Here is a 24,552-nt window from a genome sequence, read left to right on the forward strand (position 1 = left end):
AGTCCTGTAAATCGTATATAAGATTATTCCTAAAATAGAATTTATTAACTGAACAAATTAATGACAATTAAAGTCATTTAGTGATGTTAATTATTTTTTACAGGGATTGTAGAGTAGTCAGGGACCCCCAAACTTTAAAATCAAAAGGTTACGGATTTGTGTCTTTCATCAAAAAGGGGGTACGTATAAATATAAGAGCGCTTTATACAATAACTGTTTTGACTTGACTTTTAGGAAGCTGAAAGCGCCATAGCAGCGATGAATGGACAGTGGCTGGGTAGTCGAAGTATTAGAACAAACTGGGCCACTAGGAAACCGCCTACTGCCAAAAATGAAGGTAATTTAGACGTTCCTTTTGAGCCTTTTATAAACTTTCCTGGAAATTATCCAGAAAATGCTTACAAATCAAATAACAATGTTTTAATTAACAACAAAGAATATTTAATTAATTTCGCGGATATTCCGTTTCTTGACAAATTCTTACGAAATTAAAATATTCCAGTAAATCAAATTCAACATTCCCTTCAAAAATAGATTTAACTGCTTCCCTGTAGACTTAACAATTTTATTTGACGCTTTACAAGCGATAATTAAATTATATTAGGTTTATTAGGTGTTAAAACGTTATTATTCGCTAAAAATATATATAGTCTAATACGCAAGCTTTAAATTATTTATGATAAAATATCAATATCTTATTGATTGAAAGTACGAAAATAACAATGCAATGTGGTTTTATCTAAACCGCAAAGGAAATATATTTCTCCACATAAAAAACAATAACGCTACTGGTATTTGCTGGCTCGAAATAAAAATGTTTATGGTAACATACTATCAAGAAAAAACTTCCACAATAGTGGTTTTTTTCTTAAAAACATCGAAAATAAGTAGACGCTAGGGTTCCAAATATGTGGAACAATCCCCAACAGAAAAATCATTGTTATTCGAGCCAAACTTGTACATTAGCATAGATAGGCTTTTCGGGAAACTACCAAACCTTTACAGTTATTTTTATTTGCTCTCCAGCAGCGTTTCCTTCTGATTTTTAATATCACTTTTACTTAAAAAACGTTTAAATTAACCACACTAAAGTATTTGATTTGTTTTATCAGGTAAAAGAGCAAATACATCTCATAATAAAAAATAACGAATACTTATATACCATAATAAATTATAAATTTCATATAAACATTTATATTTTTTCAAATCATCTTATTTAGTAAGATAAAAAAAGAAGAAACATTAAATAGATAATGAAATAATTTTTGTATAACACATTTTATTTTTATTAGGTATATGTTATTACAAATGTTCAACTTATATTATATGAAAAATGACTCTCTTAAAATCGATAATCACTTTATACATAATTTCGTAACATAATTTCCTTTTTCTTATAATAATTCATAATTTTTTCTTACAATTTCATATAATAAGAAATAACAAATACTTGCGAATCATATAATAATAAATTATGAATTCCATATAAAAATGTTTATGGTTTTAAGTTCATATTTCTTATTTAGTAAGATAAAAAGAAATAATACTAGATAGATACTAATTTTATAGCCATGTTATATTTAGTATTATACATTTTCAACTTATCTTGTACGAAAAATTTTCTCCTAGAATTTATAACACTTTAAATGATTTCGTAACGTAATTTCTTTCATAAAGTGAGCGTGAATGGAAGGTAGAAATTCGTTGAAAATGTATCTGACAAATTGCAACAGATAGTTAGGACGAAAGTTGGAAAATCCCTGACATGAAAGTGAGAAAAGTTCCATCGAAAATTCATGGAAACATTAGGATTTCGAACAGGAAGGAGTTTAAAGCTGTATAACTCACAAGTCAATTAATTGAAGTGCTTTATTGGCTTTAAGTGGGAATCTCGAACTGGAAAAAATGTCTTAACTCTAAAAGCACATGTTAATCTCGCTGAGATCGAAACAAATAGAAAAAAGACAAAAATAAATTATCAGATTAAGGAAATAATCTCGATGAAGCATTCGATTTGTCTCGATTGCTTAACGCGACAAAAAAATGGTTATTTTATTCCTTCAGACCTATTTGAAATATGTAAACCCTGTTTGACTGAGATATGTGACTTTTTTTGCTTCTTTATGGATACATTTTTTTTAGTGCTTCGAGAGCGGCATACAAAATTGCAAAAAAGGTTCTTTCTATTTAAATTACGCTAGTTTGTGATTTTGAGAATATAAAAGAAGATCTTTTCGGACGATATATCGAAAATAGTACCATTTGAAATAAAATTGTGCAATTTAAAGCGTTCTATCGATATCTTCATTTTAGTTTACGTTCAACTAAATTATAGATGATCACATTTAACAAGTTTTGAGCAGCAAATAAAATTTTTATCGAGAACAATTCTTACCTTAATACATGCTCAACTTATCCTTTAATTGTAAACTATAATTACGCTTACATGTAGTCGATATTCTTGAATAATTAGTATATATTACTAAGTTACGTTCAAAATTATTGATCAAGGCGATAGTTCCCACAATTCTAAGCAATATCAGAGGTTAGACTATGATTTCGACAAAACCTTCCTTTTATATAACCACCGCGATGCAAAACCTAATCAATTAAAGTACTTCGTTAGCTTTGAAGAAAAGATTGCGAACTAAAAATGGCTCAACTCGAAGTTTATGTTAATCCTGAAGAGATGAAAACGAAACAAACAGAAAAGGGACAAAAATAAATTATCAGATTAAAGAAAGAATCTGGATGAAGCATTCGATTTTTCTCGATTACCTAACAAGGCAAAAAATGGTTATTTTATTCCTTTGGTCCCATTTGAAATATGTAAACCCTATTTGACTGAGATATGTGGCTTTTTCCCCGTTCTTTATGGGTACATCTTTTTTTAGTGCTGCCAGTATAGCATACTAAATTGTCGGAAAAGGTTCTTTATATTTAAATTAGGCTAGTTTGTGATTACGGGAAAATACAGGAGCAGATAGGCTCAAAAATCTGACCCATCGTATCCAGGATATAAAAGAAATTTTATGTCATTCTGTATTGCACATTATTATCGATTACATTTATTCGGTTTTACTATCCTCTATAAAATAACTGTATTGTGTAATTGCCTATAGATATCTCACCAAAATGTATTATAATGTTAGAAGAAAGGTAATTTCGATAAATCCATTTTGAAAAATATGAAAAAAATTAAATTACTTTTCTCTCAACTAATTATTTAAAAACATTTCTTCACTACCACTTCGTTAGTTTTCAATACTCAATAAATTCAATAATCAAATAATACATCTAATATATTTCATAATGAGAAATAATAAATACTTGTGCATCATATCATAATAAATTATGAATTTCATATAAATATTTATATAATTTTAAATCCCGTTTTCCATATGGTAAGATAAAGAGAATAAATATTAAATGGATACTAACATATAACATTTTATATTTATTACTATAAATGCTCAACTTATGTAGTTTGAAACCGTAACGCTTTTCTTTCATAAAATCAGCGTCAATAAAGGGTAGAAATTCGTTGAAAATTTATCTGATAAATTGCAACAGATAGTTAGAAGGAAAGTTTAAGGACAACCTTTGACACGAAAATGAAAATAGTTCCATGGAAAATTCATGTGAACATTGGACAGGAAGAAATTTAAAGCTGCTTAACCTACAAGTCAATTAATCGAAGCGGTTTTTTGGCTTTAAGAAAGAAATTCGAACTAGAAAATAATGTCTTAACTCTAAAAGAACACGTTAATCTCATAAAGATGGAAAAAAATAGAAATGGTATTACCTAATTAAGGAAATAATCTAGAAAAAGAATTTGATTTACCCAGAAACAACCAGTTACATAAAAATACACACATAACTAATATAAAACTTGATTAGACCTGCACATAAAATGATCCATAATTATATAATAACAGTTTTAATAATAAGTTTGAAGTATACAGTAAGAAACTCCAACAGACAGTAGTTTACGTTAAACAATAGACCATAGATAACTCCACAATTCAATTAGTGCAATCTTTTGTTCAGTATTGACCTTCCTAACATACACTTTATACCCGTACATCTTGATCTGAAACTCGAATTTTACAAAGGATTAACAGCTTAAATACGTATATTGTTTGAATGTTGATAATAGCTCTTACAATATAAATAGAAATCCTTTATGGTTAATTATATTAATAGCAAAAGTCACACAGATTCATATGCCATATGTACAAAATTTAGTTAGTCATTATTAGCAAGTCCCAACAAAAACAAACTCGAGCTTAAAATAAAAATATCGAAAAAAAAAAGATAAATAAATATCCTTTAAATAATAGATCTCGTTTACTTCAAATATTATACGAAAACTGATATCCTTTTAATGTTATCGCCCTTTATTTTTTCTCCGTCTACATATAACTGAAATTAAAATAAAAAAGAACATAAACATACACAAAAGTACGGCTAGATTTATTTTATGCTATAGGTTTTTTTGCCATCCAATCTCCTTCTTTGAAATAAATGATCGAATAAATGCAAATAGGGAAAATGCTTTGTTGCACTTATATTATTTAAAATGTGAACGATTTTCCTTCAATTTCCTCGTACATGTTACTCTATACGGGTTTCAGAAATTGGAAATCGGCAAATACTAAGATTTAAAATATCAAGTTTTTGATTATATAGTAATAAAATAAAAGCTAATAAATTTAAAGCTTTTAACACCTAGATTATGAAAATCATTTAGTATAGATTAAAACACTCTATATAAAGTACCATTAAATAATTTATTGAACAAATTAACTCACTAATCAGTTATAAAACTACAGTGTGTACTAATATTTTTTTAAATATTTTGAATTTTGAAAGTTTGTTACCTTCTTATTGGCTTATTCTGAGATCAAAAACATTTTTACACTTTTTCCATATCTATAGTCAGGAAAATATGCGATTTTTGGCCCTTTTCAAACTTTTAATTCTAACTTCTGTTCAAAGATAGTTATAGTAATGAAAACAACATAACATCTGTTAAATTTTGCGCCAAATTTAATGGTGTAGTTGTTATTTTAATACAATCAATATTTTTAAAGCTACAGGATCGTTTATGTTTTTCCTGAAAAATCATCTTTCACAAATATTTGCTAATATTTCGAAAATATAAAGTCTGAGGTTAAAATAGATGGTTTTATAGTTTTTTTCACCGTAAAATAGACATGTTACCTTCTTATTGGCTTATTCTGAGATCAAAAACATTTTTACACTTTTTCCATATATATAGTCAGGAAAATATGCGATTTTTGTCCGTTTTCAAACTTTCAATTCTAACTTCTATTCAAAGATAGTTATAGTAATGAAAACCACATAACATCTGTTAAATTTTGCGCCAAATTTAATGGTGTAGTTGTTATTTTAATACAATCAATATTTTCAAAGCTACACGATCATTTATGTTTTTCCTGAAAAATCATCTTTCACAAATATTTGCCAATATTTCGAAAATATAAAGTCTGAGGTTAAAATAGATGGTTTTATAGTTCTTTTCACCGTAAAGTAGACATGTTACCTTCTTATTGGCTTATTCTGAGATCAAAAACATTTTTACACTTTTTCCATATAGTCAGGAAAATATGCGATTTTTGGCCGTTTTCAAACTTTCAATTCTAACTTCTGTTCAAAGATAGTTATAGTAATGAAAACCACATAACATCTGTTAAATTTTGCGCCAAATTTAATGGTGTAGTTATTATTTTAATACAATCAATATTTTCAAAGCTACAGCAACATTTATGTTTTTCCTGAAAAATCATCTTTCACAAATATTTGCTAATATTTCGAGAATATAAAGTCTGATGTTAAAATAGATGATTTTATAGTTTTTTTCACCATAAAATAGATATGTTACCGTCTTATTGGCTTATTCTGAGATCAAAAATATTTTTACACTTTTTCCATATATATAGTCAGGAAAATATGCGATTTTTGGCCCTTTTCAAACTTTTAATTCTAACTTCTGTTCAAAGATAGTTATAGTAATGAAAATAACATAACATCTGCTAAATTTTGCGCCAAATTTAATGGTGTAGTTATTATTTTAATACAATCAATATTTTCAAAGCTACAGCATCATTTATGTTTTTCCTGAAAAATCATCTTTCACAAATATTTGCTAATATTTCGAAAATATAAAGTCTGAGGTTAAAATAGATGGTTTTGTAGTTTTTTTCGCCGTAAAATAGACATGTTACCGTCTTATTGGCTTATTCTGAGATCAAAAATATTTTTACACTTTTTCCATATATATAGTCAGGAAAATATGCGATTTTTGGCCCTTTTCAAACTTTTAATTCTAACTTCTGTTCAAAGATAGTTATAGTAATGAAAACAACATAACATCTGTTAAATTTTGCGCCAAATTTAATGGCGTAGTTACTATTTTAATACAATCAATATTTTCAAAGCTACAGCAACATTTATGCTTTTCCTAAAAAATCATCTTTCACAAATATTTGCGAATATTTTGAAAATATAAAGTCTGAGGTTAAAATAGATGGTTTTATAGTTTTTTTCACCGTAAAATAGATATGTTACCATCTTATTGGCTTATTCTGATATCAAAAATATTTTTACACTTTTTCCGTATATATATGGCCATTTTCATACTATTAATTCTAACTTCTGTTCAAAGAGACTTACAGCAATGAAAACAACACAGCATTTGTAAAATTTGACGCCAAATTCAAAAGAGTTATAATTATTTTAATATATTCTATATTTTGAAAATTACAGCTACATTTATCTTTTTCTAGAAAAATCACCTTTTACAAATATTTACTAATGCTCATCAAATATAAACTTAAAAGTATTTAGTATGTATTTAAAAGATATATGTAAAGTGTAAATTGAAATAACCAACTGAATAAGTTACCTCACTATTTAATTACGAGCAAATGAAATTAACACTGCAGTATTTTCTCAAAACATCGATAGAAATTACTTCAACAACAGATATTTCATTTCTTCGACTTCAATTTATATTTAAGTGTGTTGTTAATAAAAGAATGCCGATGATGCGAAATACGTATCGATATTTTGCTTCCTATATGTGTAAAATAATACTTAATTCTATATTTAGGTTATAGTTTGACTCTTGAAAATAAATATAAATATTCATATTCACTTTTTAGTATTTAACCGATATTTTTATCATTATCATTATATATTAAAATTATCGAATTTGACAGTGCTGATTACGGCCCTTAGATAGCGAGATTAGTGTAAATCCTGATCTTAATATTTTCCGACATTTTCCATGGATTAAGATCTAGTAGTAGACAAAACTTCCGTTTTGTTACGTTTGTTGAGCAAATTGCTTATTTATAGTGATATAATGTCCTGTTTAGGTTTTGAGCGATTTTAACCTTAAAAAAGATGAGGTTAAATGTATTTACTTGTTTGCGGCCTATTTCTGTAGCAATATCCGATACGGAAGTAATATTTTTGGTTGACATATCTAGGGGACGGTTTTTTTAATACCGAAAATTGTATACGTATCCTCCCTAGCAGAAACATACGACATAGGACAAGGATAACATTTCATCGAATAATGTTATAATGATTTTTTGTTTTGCCGCGTCAAAAATATCAGGCTAACGCTTAGTAGGCAAGAGGGTGAAAAAGTTTTTCCGCAGAAAGAAAAATACGGTCGTTTTGTCGCAAAAAATCACTTTAAATACAAGCAGTTTAGACACTTTATATTCTTTCTTTCGCCTTTTCTTTTTATTTTCCTGCGAATATCAAGTTATTGTAGCTAGTAGGACAAAAATAAAAAAGGAAAGTATATATTTCACATAGCGCAGTTTAATTTAAAAACATTTCTCTTTCTTACTTCCCCTAATTTTTATTATTTTCCTTTTCTTATTGTAGAAATTACTATACAGAACAATAGATTTAAAAAAAACTGTTTGATAATCAACTAAATCATTACATTTACGGCTCATATTTAAAAATGTGCTAATAAGAGAGTAGCCAAAATAGGAGAGCTTTTGTATTTATAGCGTTTTCGAAATAGGAAATACCATTATTACATTGGTGTTTATCTAAATATCGAAATATCAAAGATAACATATTTGTTGCAAATATTTCAGACTGCATTCTGCCAATTTTATTAAAATACTAGAACTAGAACATTTTTAATTGACAGAAAATTTATTCACAAATACAAAATAGAACAATTAATTTAATTACGATTTTTTAATGTATACCAATTCTCAATATAAATTATAATTTTTATTGACGTTGATTTTGCGATTGATTGAAAATGTTAGAAATAAAAAAACAATTGTATAAAGGTACATATTTCTTAAATAATTCATAATTTCAACATTTATGATTCTCCGTTTATAATCAACTTTCAATTTTAATTTAAAATATAAGCTTTATCTACGGACGCCTTGTAATTATTTCGTAAAGTCAACTGTCCTTTGGCAGAATTTATATAAGTTTTCAAGAATTTGCCTAAATTTCTTCAAAATAAACACGCAATCTTAGTATTCTTGTATATAACACGTTCACTGGAAATTCGAATTCAACAATTCAAATTTCAAAATGTTATAAACAAAAAAAATTGTCGAAAAGTACATATATTTGAAGTTATTCACAAATTTAATCCCCTATGTTCAACTAATCCCTTGCATTTATGGCTTATATTTAAAAATGTGCTAATAACAGAGAAGCCAAAATAGGAGAGCTATAGATAAAAATGCATTTTCGCAATAGGAAATACCATTATTACATTGGTGTTATCTACATATCAAAATACCAAAGATAATATATTTTTTGCTAATATTTTAGATTATGCTCTGCTAATTTTATTAAAATTCTAGAACGGAACACTTTTAATTGGAAGAAAATTTATCCACGAATATAAAATAGAATGATAAATTTAATTACGATTTTTGAATGTATACCAATTCTGAAGATAAATTATAATTTTGATTGGCGAAAATGTCGAAAATTCCGAGGCAGAAAATGCAGGAATTTATAAAATATTTACCGAATTTTAAATATTGAAATAGGATATGAAATTGTTTCTATAAAAGTAGAAATAATTTATTGATCAGAAATATTTCTGTATTTTATTCAAAAACGATAGTTTATTTAATTTAATTTAAAATGTTGCATTCCGGATGAAAAACAGGTCAAATTTAATACCTGCCTAGACAGTTAAGAACTAATTCTATAAAATCATAAATAGCAGTGGATGATTTCATTCTAAATTACCTAATAATAAAAACGTACTTTCATAAGCGAAAACAGATCCAAAGTTTTTGCATCAAAAGCGTCTAATTATAGCAATTAGTATTTATTACGAAACAAAACATAAAGTGTGAACGCTTAAAACCGAGATGAGCGTAACATTAACTGGCATAATATTCGAGAACCGAAGTTTACAATCATTTAACGTGAATAACGGCGAAAATATTAATTAAAACTAAAACATAGTTGAGAGATGGAGCTTGCCAGGCTGAGATTTTGTCAATTTATACCTGGGCAAATAACTTGGCAACTCAATTAGAATGGCAAACCTTCTATCTGGGACCGAAAATTTATAGTGGCCTGTAAACACGAAAGCTAGTACCCTGAGGAATCCCGACACAGGAAATGTTGTAAAATTCATAATCTCAATGGAATTTCCACTGAAAACTGCAATGTAATCAAGTTAGATATTAATTCTTTACGCAGAATATATGTTTCGACCATTTTAAAATGGATAATTATCTGTTAATTGACTGTTAAATATTATTCCATCATTAATGGATAACAAAAAAACAAGTAAATAAAAATATACAGGCTGTCCATTGGGAAAATTCATATTTTAAATTTTAATTAGGTCAGTTTTATCAATATTATTAATTATTAACCACTTGAATTAAGAAACTTATACTGGGAAGTTGATTTTTTTGCTGATGTCTGTTATGGATGTGAGTTCATATTAATATGTACTGATCAGCTTGAATCTTGAACTTGAACAAAAAAATCTTGATGACTTGAACAGATCTCCAGATTTGATTAACTTTTTTGTTGTCATCAAACTATTTTAAAATTAAAAATAGCCTCCACGAAAGCCCGAAAGACCTATTAAAACAGCAAACCAAGTGGAAGAAGAAATACTTACTTTTACCACTGCCATTCAATAAGCTCCTTGGAGAAGTATCCCTATTATTCAACAAAAACAGGCTTAAACATTTCAAAAGAAATTAAAAGTCTAATAGTAAAAACACGTATACTTATAAGAAGATGACACCAATCCAGAAACCCATGTGATAAAACCTTGATTAACAGAACCACATAGTAATTAACAAAGGAAATGAAAGAAATCAAACAAGCATCAATCGTTAGATTCTTTTCGAAACTGTCTCATAGCTCAAATGCCTCCTATTAGAAACCCTGGATAGGAGATGGACCCGAAATAATTTCGAAAAAACAAATATATTTTCAGAACATCTGAAAGAAAGATCCCATCTAAATCAAAGAAAAATTCTACCATGCCTCAATCCACCGATCTACAAAACTTCTAAAAGTGTATAATATCATTAGAAGTCTAAAACGGAAAAAAACTTGTGATGTTACAAATATTTAAACACTAAATGATTCAGTTGAAAATATCTTAGTTGTAGTTGTAGTAGGATAAGTTAGATTAAAATTAATTGTTAACTGTATACTAGTTTCAATAAATAAATCTAAAAAAATATGTTTTCTATTCGGATGACTCTATGCGAAACTTTTGCTATCAAGAAGTGAACTTATTACAAGTTCGAGTCTAGTTTTTGTTGTCTTTAATAGAGATATTTCGATCATGGACAATATGTCGCAAACTTCAAAAATAAAGTTCAGTTACGAATCCAAAAATAAAGTTATATAAATAAATGGATTTATTTAGTTTATCTCGACCGCCAGTTTTCGGCTGGCCCTTCGTTCTTTCGAAAAGCCAGAAAACAATCGGAGCAACACGTAATGCACGGGGAATAGTTGAAAATGTTCAGAACAAAAAGGTTCGCTTTGCGAAAATAAATTTATTTGCATTAGTTAGTGGTCGGGGTTCAAGTCTCATGAATATTTGTCATATTTTTTTTTCTCTCTCTCTCTCTCTGTGTGTGTCCTATCGCATTTTTCAAACGATAGCTGTTGATTCTAGAAATGATTCGTAACAAAAAAAATTACCAAAGCTATGTCACGCCAACAACTAGTTTCATATTCTAATCTATTATTACCGCGTAGCGCAACAGAAGTGTTACCAACGTGAAACACATATCAAACAACACGTAAACACAACTACTCATTTAGAATTCAATCAAATATGTTTCGATAAAGAAACATCTAATAAAAAAACAAACTTATAAAGACGTAGGGTTGTATTTCTGTAGTAATTTAGTAAATTTAATTATCATTTGACAGATATTATATAATTAATATATAAAATTGAAGCCACAGTTATATTAATAAATAACAAAACCACCCAATATCTTCAAAATTAATTCACACTCTTAATATTCTGACGGTATGTCCAGTGGGAATTAAAATTCAGCAATTCTAGATAGTACATATTTTTCAAGTTATTCATAATTCCGGCATTCATGATTCTTCTTTTATAAACAACCTCTAATTTAAATCTAAACTGTGAGCTTTCTCAACGAACACCTTGTAGCAATCTAATAAAATGAAGTGTCATTTGCCAGAATTTTTTTTACATTTTAAAGTCCACTTTTATCAACTATGGGTTTATCTGGACTGGACCTACAGTTTAACGTGGGCTCCGAACCACAGTCCTCAGCATTTATCCTACCGACTGGCGAGTGACCAACTTAGAAATCATCCCAGAAGATTTCCGGTCTTATCCAGACTGATTACTGGCGTGACTGGGATCATTTTCTTTGTTGGATTTTACACCCTTGCCTAGGACATTCACAAATATTAAACAATCACAAATATAAATTGCCCCAGCAGGATTCCAACCCGCGACTATCGCAGCAAAACATGGCCTTCACCACTGCGCCAACCATTCCCGGATTACCAGAATTTGTATTAGATTTAAAAATGGCAAATTCCTTTAAAACCAATTCACAGTCTCAGTAGTCTTATATATAGTTCAGTGGAAATTCGAATCCAGGCGTTCTGATTTCAAAATGACATAAAGGATTGGAGAAAAGTACATATTTCAAAATAATTCTGTTTACAGTTTAAATTTAAACTGAGTTTTCTCAACGGAAGCCTTGTAGTCACCTAGTAAAGTTAACTGTCGTTCTATTGGCAAAATTGATATCAGTTTTAAAATTTGCAAATTCCTTCAAAATTAAGAGTCTTAGTGTCCTATGCTTTATAGAAAAGTACATATATTTCAAGTTATTCACAATTTTAGCATTTATGATTCCCCTTTTATAGTGAAACTCCCAATAAATTTAAAATATGAGATAGCTCAATGGACACCCTGTAGTAATTTAGTAAAGTTAACTGTAATTTGACAAAATTTTTATCAGTTCATCGCAGCTTCAAAATTAGTTCACAATCTTAGTATCCTTATTATTTATATTTTCTTAAGTATTTATAATTTATGCATTTATGATACTCCTTTTATAATAAACCACCAAATAAATATAAAATATAAGTTTTCTCAACGGATGTCCTATAATAATTCAATAAAGTTTACAATCACTTCGTAGAATTAGTGTAAAAATTCGCAAATTCCTTCGAACTTAATTCACAGTCTCAGTATTCTTATATATACATTATGTCCTTCTCACTGAACATACTTCGAATTTTAACATTTTTAAATAAAAAAGGCAATTGTAGAAAAGTTTTTAGTATAAAGTATTCAGTATCTATACCTACTAAATAAAGAAACGAATAGATTCAACTAAATAAAACTTTAAATCTAACCAAAACTAAAATCTAAATAAAAAAAAAACACATGTGCACGATATAAAAAATACGAAATAGCATATGCCCAGAGTGAAAATTGTTTAATTAAGTCAGAAGTAATATTAATTAATTATGGAATTATGTAGGCTAATAATTATATTCGGTGAATTAGTCGAGGAATATTTAAAGTTGCGTAAATGGGAAACAAGGGCGAGGTAACCAATGGGAGTAGTTCGTCTGGGTAAAGGAGCATGTAAAATGGGTAAGCACGGTCTCAAGAGAAAACACACGTCAGTTATAACCCTGCCTATATTATATATAATAAGTAACCGCCAGTTTGAGTGTACACAAACGCACTGTTCCCATTTGTTTAATGAAGAGGCCACGCCATTGCTGGATATAAAGGCTATGCCTTAGAAGTAACCCAAAATTCGGAAGGGGTCAGTTTTCGCCCGTTATATTTCGGAATCATCTAGTGGAAAAGTTAAACTTAGTTTATATAAATTACTCTACAACCTCTAGATATTTATCTGCATATATCGTCCATACCTGAAAATGGCGCTCTAGGGTTTCAGAACTCATTTTAAATTATCATCCAACTATTTTACCATTATATTAGTTTCATAATCTTTATAAACCGAATTTATCTAATAATTGGAATAAACCTATATCCACTGATCTATTTAAATAATAATTTCAGATTGAACATTTTATGTTTTATTTTATCACTGGCTGGTCGTACAATTATAAATTGTGAAGAATGTTTTTAAATTAATCTATGATAGCATGGGGCCATATAGTCCAAATATTTCTCTAATCTTTTATAAAGATAAATTTTGTAGTGGTAAATAAAAGCTAATCTAAAGAACATTACTTTCCATATCCATCTATCCAAGATAATTTGGTTTTACTATACCTTTCTTATTACTTATAAATAGTTATTAATATTATGACTTGTTGAGCTTGATAGTCAAAAAATAATAAAATAAAGAATAAAAAAGGGTACAAAACTTTGGTTCAGAGATAATTATAGTAATTCAAATAAAACAACATATGCAAAATTTTACGTCAAATTTAATAATATATTATTTATTTTATTATACTCAATATTTTAAAAATTACAGTTGTTATGTTTGTCTTTCCCTAGAATAATCAGCTTTCATAAATATATACTATATTTAAAAAATATAAAGCCTGAGGTTAAAATAGATAATTTTATAGTTTTTTTTTTACCGAAAAATAGGTATGTTGCCGACTTATTAGCTTCTTCTCAGATCAAAGATATTTTGTCACTTTTTCTATATAGATACTCACGAAAAATTGTGACTTTTGGCCATTTTCAGACTTTTCCTGCTCAGAACTCCTACTTTGTTTCAAAGAGAGTTATAGTAATGAAAATAACACAACGTATATACAATTTTATGCTAAATTTAATGGTGTACTAATTATTTTAATATACTCAATATTGTGAAAGTTACAAATCCATTAGTCTTTTTTTTTAATCATCTTTTACAATTATCTACTAATATTTCTAAAACGTAAACTCTGAGGTTAAAATAAATGGTTCTATATATTTTTTCACCATAAAATAGATGTATTACCAACTTATTGGCTTATTCGAAGATCAAACCTATTTTGACAATTCTTCCATATATATATTCAGGAAAATTTGCGATTTTTGTCCATTTTCAGACTTTTATCTCTAACTTTGGTTCTAAGAGACTTATAAATAATAAATAACATGACATATGTAAAATTTTACTCCAAATTTATTGATATATTAGTTATTTTAACATATTCGCTATTTTCAAACGAACAGATACATATTTCCATCTTTAGAAAAATCACCTTTCATAGATATTTGAGAATATTTCTAAAACCTAAGGACTGATTTTAAAATAAATGGTGTTATGGTTTTTTTCACCGAGACACAGGTATATTACCAACTTATTAGCTTCTTCTGAGATCAAAAATATTTTGTCACTTTTTCCATATACTTTTTCCATTTTGAGCATTTTCAAACTTTTAACTCTAACTTTGGTTCTAAGAGACTTATAGTAATTAAAATAGATCAACATATATAAAATTTTACGCCAAATTTAACGGAATACTAACTATTTTAATACACTCAATATTTTGAAAGTTATGACTACATTTGTCGTTCTCTTGAAAAATCACACTTCACTTGTTATACTTACATTGTTATTATTTAAATAATGGTAACAGTTAGTTTTCAGTAGTGAATACAAATTAATTTAAAGAAAATTTCTTTTCCGCATACCTAATATAACTTGGTTTTACTGTATATTCAAATATTTATCAAGCTTAGTAGACAAATAAAGAATAAGGGAAAGAATAAAAAAGGTAAAATTTGCGTCAATAAACAAAATAATGATAATAAGGAAAGGCTTATTCCTGGCCCTTTGGCAAATAGAAATATTTTACTATGTCCCATTTTTACGATAAATAAAGTTGCAGCAATACAGAGAGAAGAAAGAAGAGACTTTCGGATCGTATATTTATACGGGAACAAAAGCAATTCGACCAAGGCTATATTTTTCTTGGCTATACGCGATTCATCGTAATTTGCAAGAATTGGCGACGAGAATATAGGGAAAAAAAGTGCAGTGCCATAAACAGTGGGGGCGATATCAAGAGGCCGCCATCAGGGGGTGGTGTTTTGTCCGCAATGGCAGACAAAATCGCTGCGTGACTTGTTCGTTGTCCGTGACGAATAATCTCGCACGCTAACAGTTGCTCATTTTGATTGCCATTAAAGACGGACATTAACTTTCGAATTAAAATGGTGTTGTAGGCCATAAAAGCGTTTTCTTTTCTACGATAATCATTACTATTATAATGCTCTTAATAAAATGCACCACAGATGTTCCATTTATTCTACCAAACTACCATGTATATATATATATATATATATATATATATATATATATATATATATATATATATATATGTATAATATATATATATATATATATATAGCATTTGCAAAATATACTTTTCTATTATTGTTTTCTTATTTATAACATTTTCAAAATCGAACTGTTGAATTCAAATCCCCACTGAACATACTGTATATATAAGAATACTAAAACTGAGAATTAATTTAGAAGGGATCTGGTATCGCGTTTGTTTTTAAGTTATAAATTTAGATATGATAATATATATAAAAGGTTAAGGGAAAAGTAAATATGTAGTCAAATTAAAATTAACTAGTATATAACTTTTTCGACATAAAACTAAACCCAGTGATTCATCAAGAGATAGGTTTGCAAAGACAGGATCAAACGGTCAGGCGGAGCAATATCTGGACTATACGGTGGATGAATCAATACATCCCAACCAATCAACTCAATTTTTTGCTTTATTGGGAGTTTGCTTTAATCACCTGCTTCAATTTTATGTGTTGTTGAGAGCAAAGACGACTCATATCAGTGGCCTAACTGGGCTACATCGGGCTTCGATCAAAATCTTTTTTTACCCTTTATCGTCATATATGGTCTAGTTTTCATCCCTCGTTATCATTCAAATCTCAAGGATCCGACCATATAATATATATATATATATATATATATATATATATATATATATATATATATATATATATATATATACATACATATAATTAAAACAAAATTGAAACCTCAACAGTATTGGCAAATGGCAAATATCAATAACAAGCCTTTTCAATTAATAACTCTTAAGAAACAAAGAGACTAGATCCCTTCAAAAGTAATTCACATTCTTAGTATTCTGATATATATTAAAAATATAAAAGTAATTGTAGAATAATATATATTTATCAAATTATACATAATTTAAGCAGTCAGGATTAACCTTTTATATATACATATACATAAACAAAAAGTTTAAATTAATAAAAAAATTAATTAAAAACATAAGGGATTTCTTAGAAAGTGGTAATTCTAAGTCAATATTTAAATTAGAATGTAAACAATATCGGTAAAAATATGTAAGATGAAAGAAAGAAGAGGGAAACAATGAAAATATTCTTTTGTAGTCCAAAACCTAAAAGGGCTTAATGTTGAGTTGAACTCATCTTGGGTAGCATTTTATAAGTTTATGAAGGCGGCTGACTTGTTTTATTTTTTTTATTATCGCCTGAAAAGAACGTTTTGCAGTGGGGGGCTTTTGCTCCAAATTTTTCAGGCTTGATTACTTTACATTAACCAGATATATATATATTCTTGTTTACAAGAACAGCCTTCTTTTTCATTACGTCCATAATGGAAATTTACTGTTGAGAGTACTTTGAGTACTAAATTTTAATCATACATGGTTACAGGCTTAAAATAATAGGCCGACATAAACAAAAGGGTTAATTTCAAAGGAAGGCAGGAGAGAAAAAATTAGGAGCGTAGTAAAATTGTGCTTTAAATTTCCCAGATCCTATTTTGGATACTTTCCACTCGACTGCCTTCGGCTCATATAAAAATTGCCAATATTTTCTGATTTCAGATTGCTTCGAACTAACCAGAGCTATTACTTTTTTTCTTCGTTTATATGAAATTCTCAAAATACACAACTATCCGCAAAAGAAAAACATTTTAGAGTTTTCTCAGACCGTTTATAAAAACAATAACAATGAAGGTACTTTATATAAAATTTTATATGAGTTTTCCCAATAGAGACGTCAGATAAAGAATATTTTTTTCGAAGGGACAAAAATACAAAATTGATATTTAAATAGAATGATGGTGGTGGTATATTTTTTCCGTTTAAAAAATACAAAAATTTAAATTAACCGTCAGCCAAAATGAATTTATTTGTTTATACAGTATAATAAATATATCAACTATTAAAACAAGTTGGTTTTGCACATAGTTATACAATTATTGTTGAATATTGCCACGTTGTTTTTGTCCAAATAAAATAATATATTAATAAACAAAATTGAAAATTGCAATTTCAATTAATAATATTGTATTATAAGGAAGCAATATTTATATCAGGTATCACAAAATAATGTTTACATTTAATGGTAATGAATGAAAGCTTTTCTGATCCGTATATTTGCGATTCGTTGCACTACAGTGTTCATCAAAATGAAAATAAGCTTCAACTGAAGACAAAAGACAAAGTAAAGGTTATAAAGAGTAAAATTTATTGGTTTTATGAAATCACTCCTATAATGTATAGCACCAATTGACTTTTATATGGGTGCAGTTTTAAATTTATATACACTGAAAGCACAAATACACTTTGTGAGTCAATTTCACATGAGAAAGAACCTCGAAATTACATTTAAAAAAATAAAAATCAAAAAAAGAATTAATTCCTAAATGACAATTATTGTCTTTCAAAATATCATCCATCGTAAGCTATACAACTTTGCATTTTGTTGATTTTACTTGAAATATCTACAAATTATAATTTTTTGACGCAACCTTCTGTTGATAAAAAAGATTATATAATATATCATTTACATGTTTAAATATAATAAAACGGCATTGAAAAAAAACGAAATATATCATAATAACGTCTTTTTTATACCATACAATTTTATTAAAGTCTTAGGAACAAATGAATGAATAAATGGAAAAGAAAAACAGGTAATAATGATCCGAACTGAATCTGGAAAAAAAAAGAAGGAAGGTAGACGTATTCGTTAGGGTATTGTGAAAATAATTGAGAGTTATACCTAGCAGAAGATTTGAAGGCGGAATAAAGGACCATTTTAAGAAGAAAAGTCAAATTGTGTTCCTTCTCGTATGATTGATTGCCAATCCAAAAGAAAACGAGAAAATTTACGCCTAACAAACACATTTCCTGCCTGATACTTGTTTGTGTTTTCTTATTTTAGAACAATAGCTCTATAAGAAAAGAATTTTCATACACCGACCTGACAAAGTTTCAACAAAAATACAAACATAATATAAATAAAAGCATCAACGTTCTAATTCATTATTAATTAATTAAATAAAATATAAAGATTTTCGATAAGATTTTTATATGAATATATTCGAATATCGGCGGAGGCTTCTCGCTATAGTACGGATTCGAATGGTTCAATTTTCAATAACTCTACGGCATAGATTTCAGAATTTCACTTTCCATAAAATGATACAATGAATATGTTATATAGCGTATCTTATACGACTTATATGATGTTAGTTTGACAGTCGTTTTTCACTTACTCGAAGTATTGACTTAATTTAGTGGTATTCGGGCAAAATCATTGTAGTTCAAGTTCTCTAACCAAGACCTATTGGAATCTGTAGACACCAAAACTTGGGAAACCATTCCGTATACACTATACGATAGAAATTTTGATAAAAACGATACAAAATACACGATAAACAAAAGCAAAATGGCGGAGGAGGTGACTGATTGAGGAGGGAGGTGTTATAATACTGCACTGGAAATTCTAAGAAATCCTTGTAGTGTCTGGTTTAGGTTACACTAAAATTAGAGTATCAATATGGTCTATAGAGTAGTTCAAACCAGTCTCCACTTCTTTCCGCTAAAACAAAATAACATTCGAATCAAATAAACGTTTCAAAACTTATATCGATGTTTCAATATTTCCTTTTCATAACTAGTTATCTAACTAATAATATGTCATATTAACCACCACGAACTAAGTTTGATTTATTCCAAATATCAAGTATAAAACGAGTTCAGTAGTTTTATATGGTTTAATTAGTGAAGTTCCTATTTAAATTAAGTACGACGTTACAATATAACGCAAATGAACATACACATTCAACATAAATTAACTTAGATTTATTTAAATAACGTAGCTTAAAAGTTTCCTTTCCTGAAGGATTTTACAAAGCGAAAATTTCAGACACGTTGTTTATTTTTTGTTGGCATATTCGTTAAGATATAGTAGAGTTTATGAAAGTCTGCTTGGCGAACTATGGCGAATATCTCAAATTAGGTCAAGATAATAAATTTCTAAAGGGAATGTATTACTTTTTTTTCAACTCTCGTTTCCTTTTTCTAATTGAGAAACTTTACATAGTTGAAGGATTATAGCTTTAAGGATCAATTAAAAAAGTTTAAGGGAATAATGGCCCCTCTTTATACTGCAGCAGTTCGGAATCGCGATTATCGGCCAACGCCATCTGGACGTGAAGTTTATACGCGCACCTGAGAATCGATAAACAAACTGTTTGCTGTTAACGCTTGTACAGTGACCTATTCCGAGAGAAAAGTTGATCTATTTCCCAACTTGGAGAAAGTTGGAAACCGCAGCCGCTCAAACTGACAAACTTTTAAACTCGAATTATAGTTTTAAATTCATTTGTGGTCTACTTTTCTTGTTGCTTCGTTTCTACTTAAATAAAGACGATAGTTTTATTAGTTTGACTTCCCCTTTTTTTTTCATTTTGTCCACATAATAATAGAAAAAAATATATAATAACACCTTTAACATCACCACTTATTTGTAAACAATGGAACTAAATCATTTACGCCATCTTTCATAAGAAAAAAAACTTACCAGACTGACAGTTGCTATATTCATATTCGAGACCACAAGGTCATTCTCAACATTCCGACTTATATCGTCTAGAGTTCCACAAGGTACTGTCTTAGAACCATTCCTGCATCTGCTCTACACTACTGATATTCCCGCAACAAAAGAAGCAGTACTTGGAACTCTGTTTAGAACAGCCAAAAAGATCCACAAAGGCAAAAAACAGAAACCTATTTATACCACTTGAAAGATACCCAAACCCTCAAGCAGAATCAACGCATTACCTCATCATCCATTTCGACGGTAGATTAAATTCGAAACATCATATTAAACAATAATCTCAGAATATCAAAGATATTGATTTATCAATCAATAATAAAGCCGATTTGGACTTATGGACTAGTGAATGAACTGCACGTTGACCCATAAATCAAATGGATCCACCAAGTTATCCAAGATTTCGTCATAAAACACAAAAGAAAGTTCCTAGAATCTATAACACAATCAATTGATCAAGGAATTTTAACAACAGACAGAACTGATCAAATTATTTGCAAAATAAAGTTCCATTCTATAATTTTTAATTTAAAAAATTGCCCGAATTTCCCCAAGAGCCTTTATTTGAGATACAACGAGCGCCATCTATACGAATCAGGAGGCAACTAGCTAAATAAATAGCGTAAGCAGTAACCTATTCCTTTAAATGATGCAATCAATTTTATGATATGTTATCTGGCATCAGTGGATTGGAAATTAGAATACTGGATAATTTATTGATGAAATTATAATTTTACAGACTGTATTTTTTTGCAATTGACGTTTTCTGTTATTCAATTCAATTAATATTATTGGAATTATCGTATTAAACGTATTTATAGGGTTTTGGGTTTAAACAAAACTAGTCAATGTTATAGAAAAAACACACACATATCAGAGTTAATTCTGCCGGCTTGGTGGCGCAGTGGTGAAGGCGAAGGATGGTCCTCCTACTGTTGCGATAGCCGCGGGTTAGAATCTTGCTGGGGCATGGTTGTAAATTTATGTTTATGATTGTTTTATAATTTGTGATTGTCCTAAGCAAGAGTGTAAAATCCGACAAGGAAAATGATCCCAGTCAAGCCAGTAACCAGGCTGGGTAAGACCGGATGTCTTCTGGGATGATATCTAAAGTGGGTCACTCGCCAGTCGGTAGGCTTAATGCTGATGACCGTGTTCGGGGCCCACGTTGAACTGAAGGTCCAGTCCACATAAACCCCATTTGGTAAAAAGAGACTTTAAATATATATGATCAATAAATGCCAATATACACACACTGTAAAAAAAGAAAAAGATGATAAAACCGAAAAAGTTTTCCTAGTGGTTCCAAATTCTTCAGAAAAAAAAAACATCAAAGCTATATTCATGCCACACAAGACGTATCAGACACTAACTAACCTTAAAACTAAGCTTCAAGACCCTCTATGAGTGCTGGAAACTACATTGGCATGAGAAAATAGTAAGAGAATGAAGAAGTACACAGATGGGTACCGGATGAGAATAATGATTATTGTGGAGGAGGTTTTGAGGATGAAGATGTTGAACAGCCTTGAACATACAATCTGTAACTATGGCGAAACGTCAGTTGGTATTAATCAATAATCCAGAAGCCAATAGTTCATGATTGCAAGTTGTTGGAAAACTATATGTAGATGATAACGTATTGTAAGAATGGTTAACAAATAAATTAAATAAAGGGTTATCATAACAGTAAAAATTTAAATATTGTGTAAATCCAAATACGACAAGAAATTTAGGGTCACTATATCCCTCTGAATATTAATCTAAAGGGAAGTAAAGTAGGTACATATTACCCCAACATATTTATTATTAAATTTGGTTGAGTATTCTAATTATAGCTTTAATATTTAACTGTTCAATTATATTTTTTTCGCGTCGAATCGCCCTTTATGGCGGATTATTCGGGTATAATTTAAATTAATTTGGATTTGGATGATTTCTTCGATAGAAATTAAGAGAAGAAAACTAACTAGTGAAACAACAGTTTCCCTACGCGCCATTTCGACTTGCACTTTGATTAAATTTCGTAACGATACTTCGAATTCGATGACGACTGATCCAGATATTTTGCCAGGTAATCTCTGGATTCTCCGTTTTACATTGCGGGAAAAGCGTGTCTCGGCTCCTCCGCCAAAGTATAATCTATAATAACCATCAGTTCTTTACAAATTTATTATTAACAAAAAATATTAACCAATAGTAAAAAACGTGTTAACTATTTGTTTATGGTGGATTATTCGGGTATAATTTAAATTAATTTGGATTTGGATGATTTCTTCGATAGAAATTAAGAGAAGAAAACTAACTAGTGAAACAACAGTTTCCCTACGCGCCATTTCGACTTGCACTTTGATTAAATTTCGTAACGATACTTCGAATTCGATGACGACTGATCCAGATATTTTGCCAGGTAATCTCTGGATTCTCCGTTTTACATTGCGGGAAAAGCGTGTCTCGGCTCCTCCGCCAAAGTATAATCTATAATAACCATCAGTTCTTTACAAATTTATTATTAACAAAAAATATTAACCAATAGTAAAAAACGTGTTAACTATTTGTTTATGGCGGATTATTCGGGTATAATTTAAATTAATTTGGATTTGGATGATTTCTTCGATAGAAATTAAGAGAAGAAAACTAACTAGTGAAACAACAGTTTCCCTACGCGCCATTTCGACTTGCACTTTGATTAAATTTCGTAACGATACTACGAATTCGATGACGACTGATCCAGATATTTTGCCAGGTAATCTCTGGATTCTCCGTTTTACATTGCGGGAAAAGCGTGTCTCGGCTCCTCCGCCAAAGTATAATCTATAATAACCATCAGTTCTTTACAAATTTATTATTAACAAAAAATATTAACCAATAGTAAAAAACGTGTTAACTATTTGTTTATGGTGGATTATTCGGGTATAATTTAAATTAATTTGGATTTGGATGATTTCTTCGATAGAAATTAAGAGAAGAAAACTAACTAGTGAAACAACAGTTTCCCTACGCGCCATTTCGACTTGCACTTTGATTAAATTTCGTAACGATACTACGAATTCGATGACGACTGATCCAGATATTTTGCCAGGTAATCTCTGGATTCTCCGTTTTACATTGCGGGAAAAGCGTGTCTCGGCTCCTCCGCCAAAGTATAATCTATAATAAAAATCAGTTCTTTACAAATTTATTATTTACAAAAAATATTAACCAATAGTAAAAAACGTGTTAACTATTTGTTTATGGCGGATTATTCGGGTATAATTTAAATTAATTTGGATTTGGATGATTTCTTCGATAGAAATTAAGAGAAGAAAACTAACTAGTGAAACAACAGTTTCCCTACGCGCCATTTCGACTTGCACTTTGATTAAATTTCGTAACGATACTTCGAATTCGATGACGACTGATCCAGATATTTTGCCAGGTAATCTCTGGATTCTCCGTTTTACATTGCGGGAAAAGCGTGTCTCGGCTCCTCCGCCAAAGTATAATCTATAATAAAAATCAGTTCTTTACAAATTTATTATTTACAAAAAATATTAACCAATAGTAAAAAACGTGTTAACTATTTGTTTATGGCGGATTATTCGGGTATAATTTAAATTAATTTGGATTTCGATGATTTCTTCGATAGAAATTAAGAGAAGAAAACTAACTAGTGAAACAACAGTTTCCCTACGCGCCATTTCGACTTGCACTTTGATTAAATTTCGTAACGATACTTCGAATTCGATGACGACTGATCCAGATATTTTGCCAGGTAATCTCTGGATTCTCCGTTTTACATTGCGGGAAAAGCGTGTCTCGGCTCCTCCGCCAAAGTATAATCTATAATAAAAATCAGTTCTTTACAAATTTATTATTTACAAAAAATATTAACCAATAGTAAAAAACGTGTTAACTATTTGTTTATGGCGGATTATTCGGGTATAATTTAAATTAATTTGGATTTGGATGATTTCTTCGATAGAAATTAAGAGAAGAAAACTAACTAGTGAAACAACAGTTTCCCTACGCGCCATTTCGACTTGCACTTTGATTAAATTTCGTAACGATACTACGAATTCGATGACGACTGATCCAGATATTTTGCCAGGTAATCTCTGGATTCTCCGTTT

General features: G+C 29.2%; 1 protein-coding gene across 4 annotated transcripts in view; it reads left to right on the forward strand.

The window, feature by feature from the left end:
* The window catches only part of LOC143197483 (cytotoxic granule associated RNA binding protein TIA1), a 70,532-nt gene that overhangs the window by 42,320 nt on the left and 3,660 nt on the right, over positions 1 to 24,552 (forward strand). For all 4 annotated transcript variants that reach the window (XM_076406017.1, XM_076406019.1, XM_076406020.1 and 1 more), the window contains exons 3-4: positions 104 to 179; positions 235 to 337. In XM_076406017.1, coding sequence (XP_076262132.1) covers positions 104 to 179; positions 235 to 337 — 179 coding nt within the window. The remainder of the gene's footprint in view (positions 1 to 103; positions 180 to 234; positions 338 to 24,552) is intronic.

This window comes from Rhynchophorus ferrugineus, unplaced genomic scaffold, assembly GCF_030347505.1.
Source record: "Rhynchophorus ferrugineus isolate W39M unplaced genomic scaffold, kcgeb_rfMv2 rfM5, whole genome shotgun sequence".
Lineage (NCBI taxonomy): Eukaryota > Metazoa > Arthropoda > Insecta > Coleoptera > Curculionidae > Rhynchophorus > Rhynchophorus ferrugineus.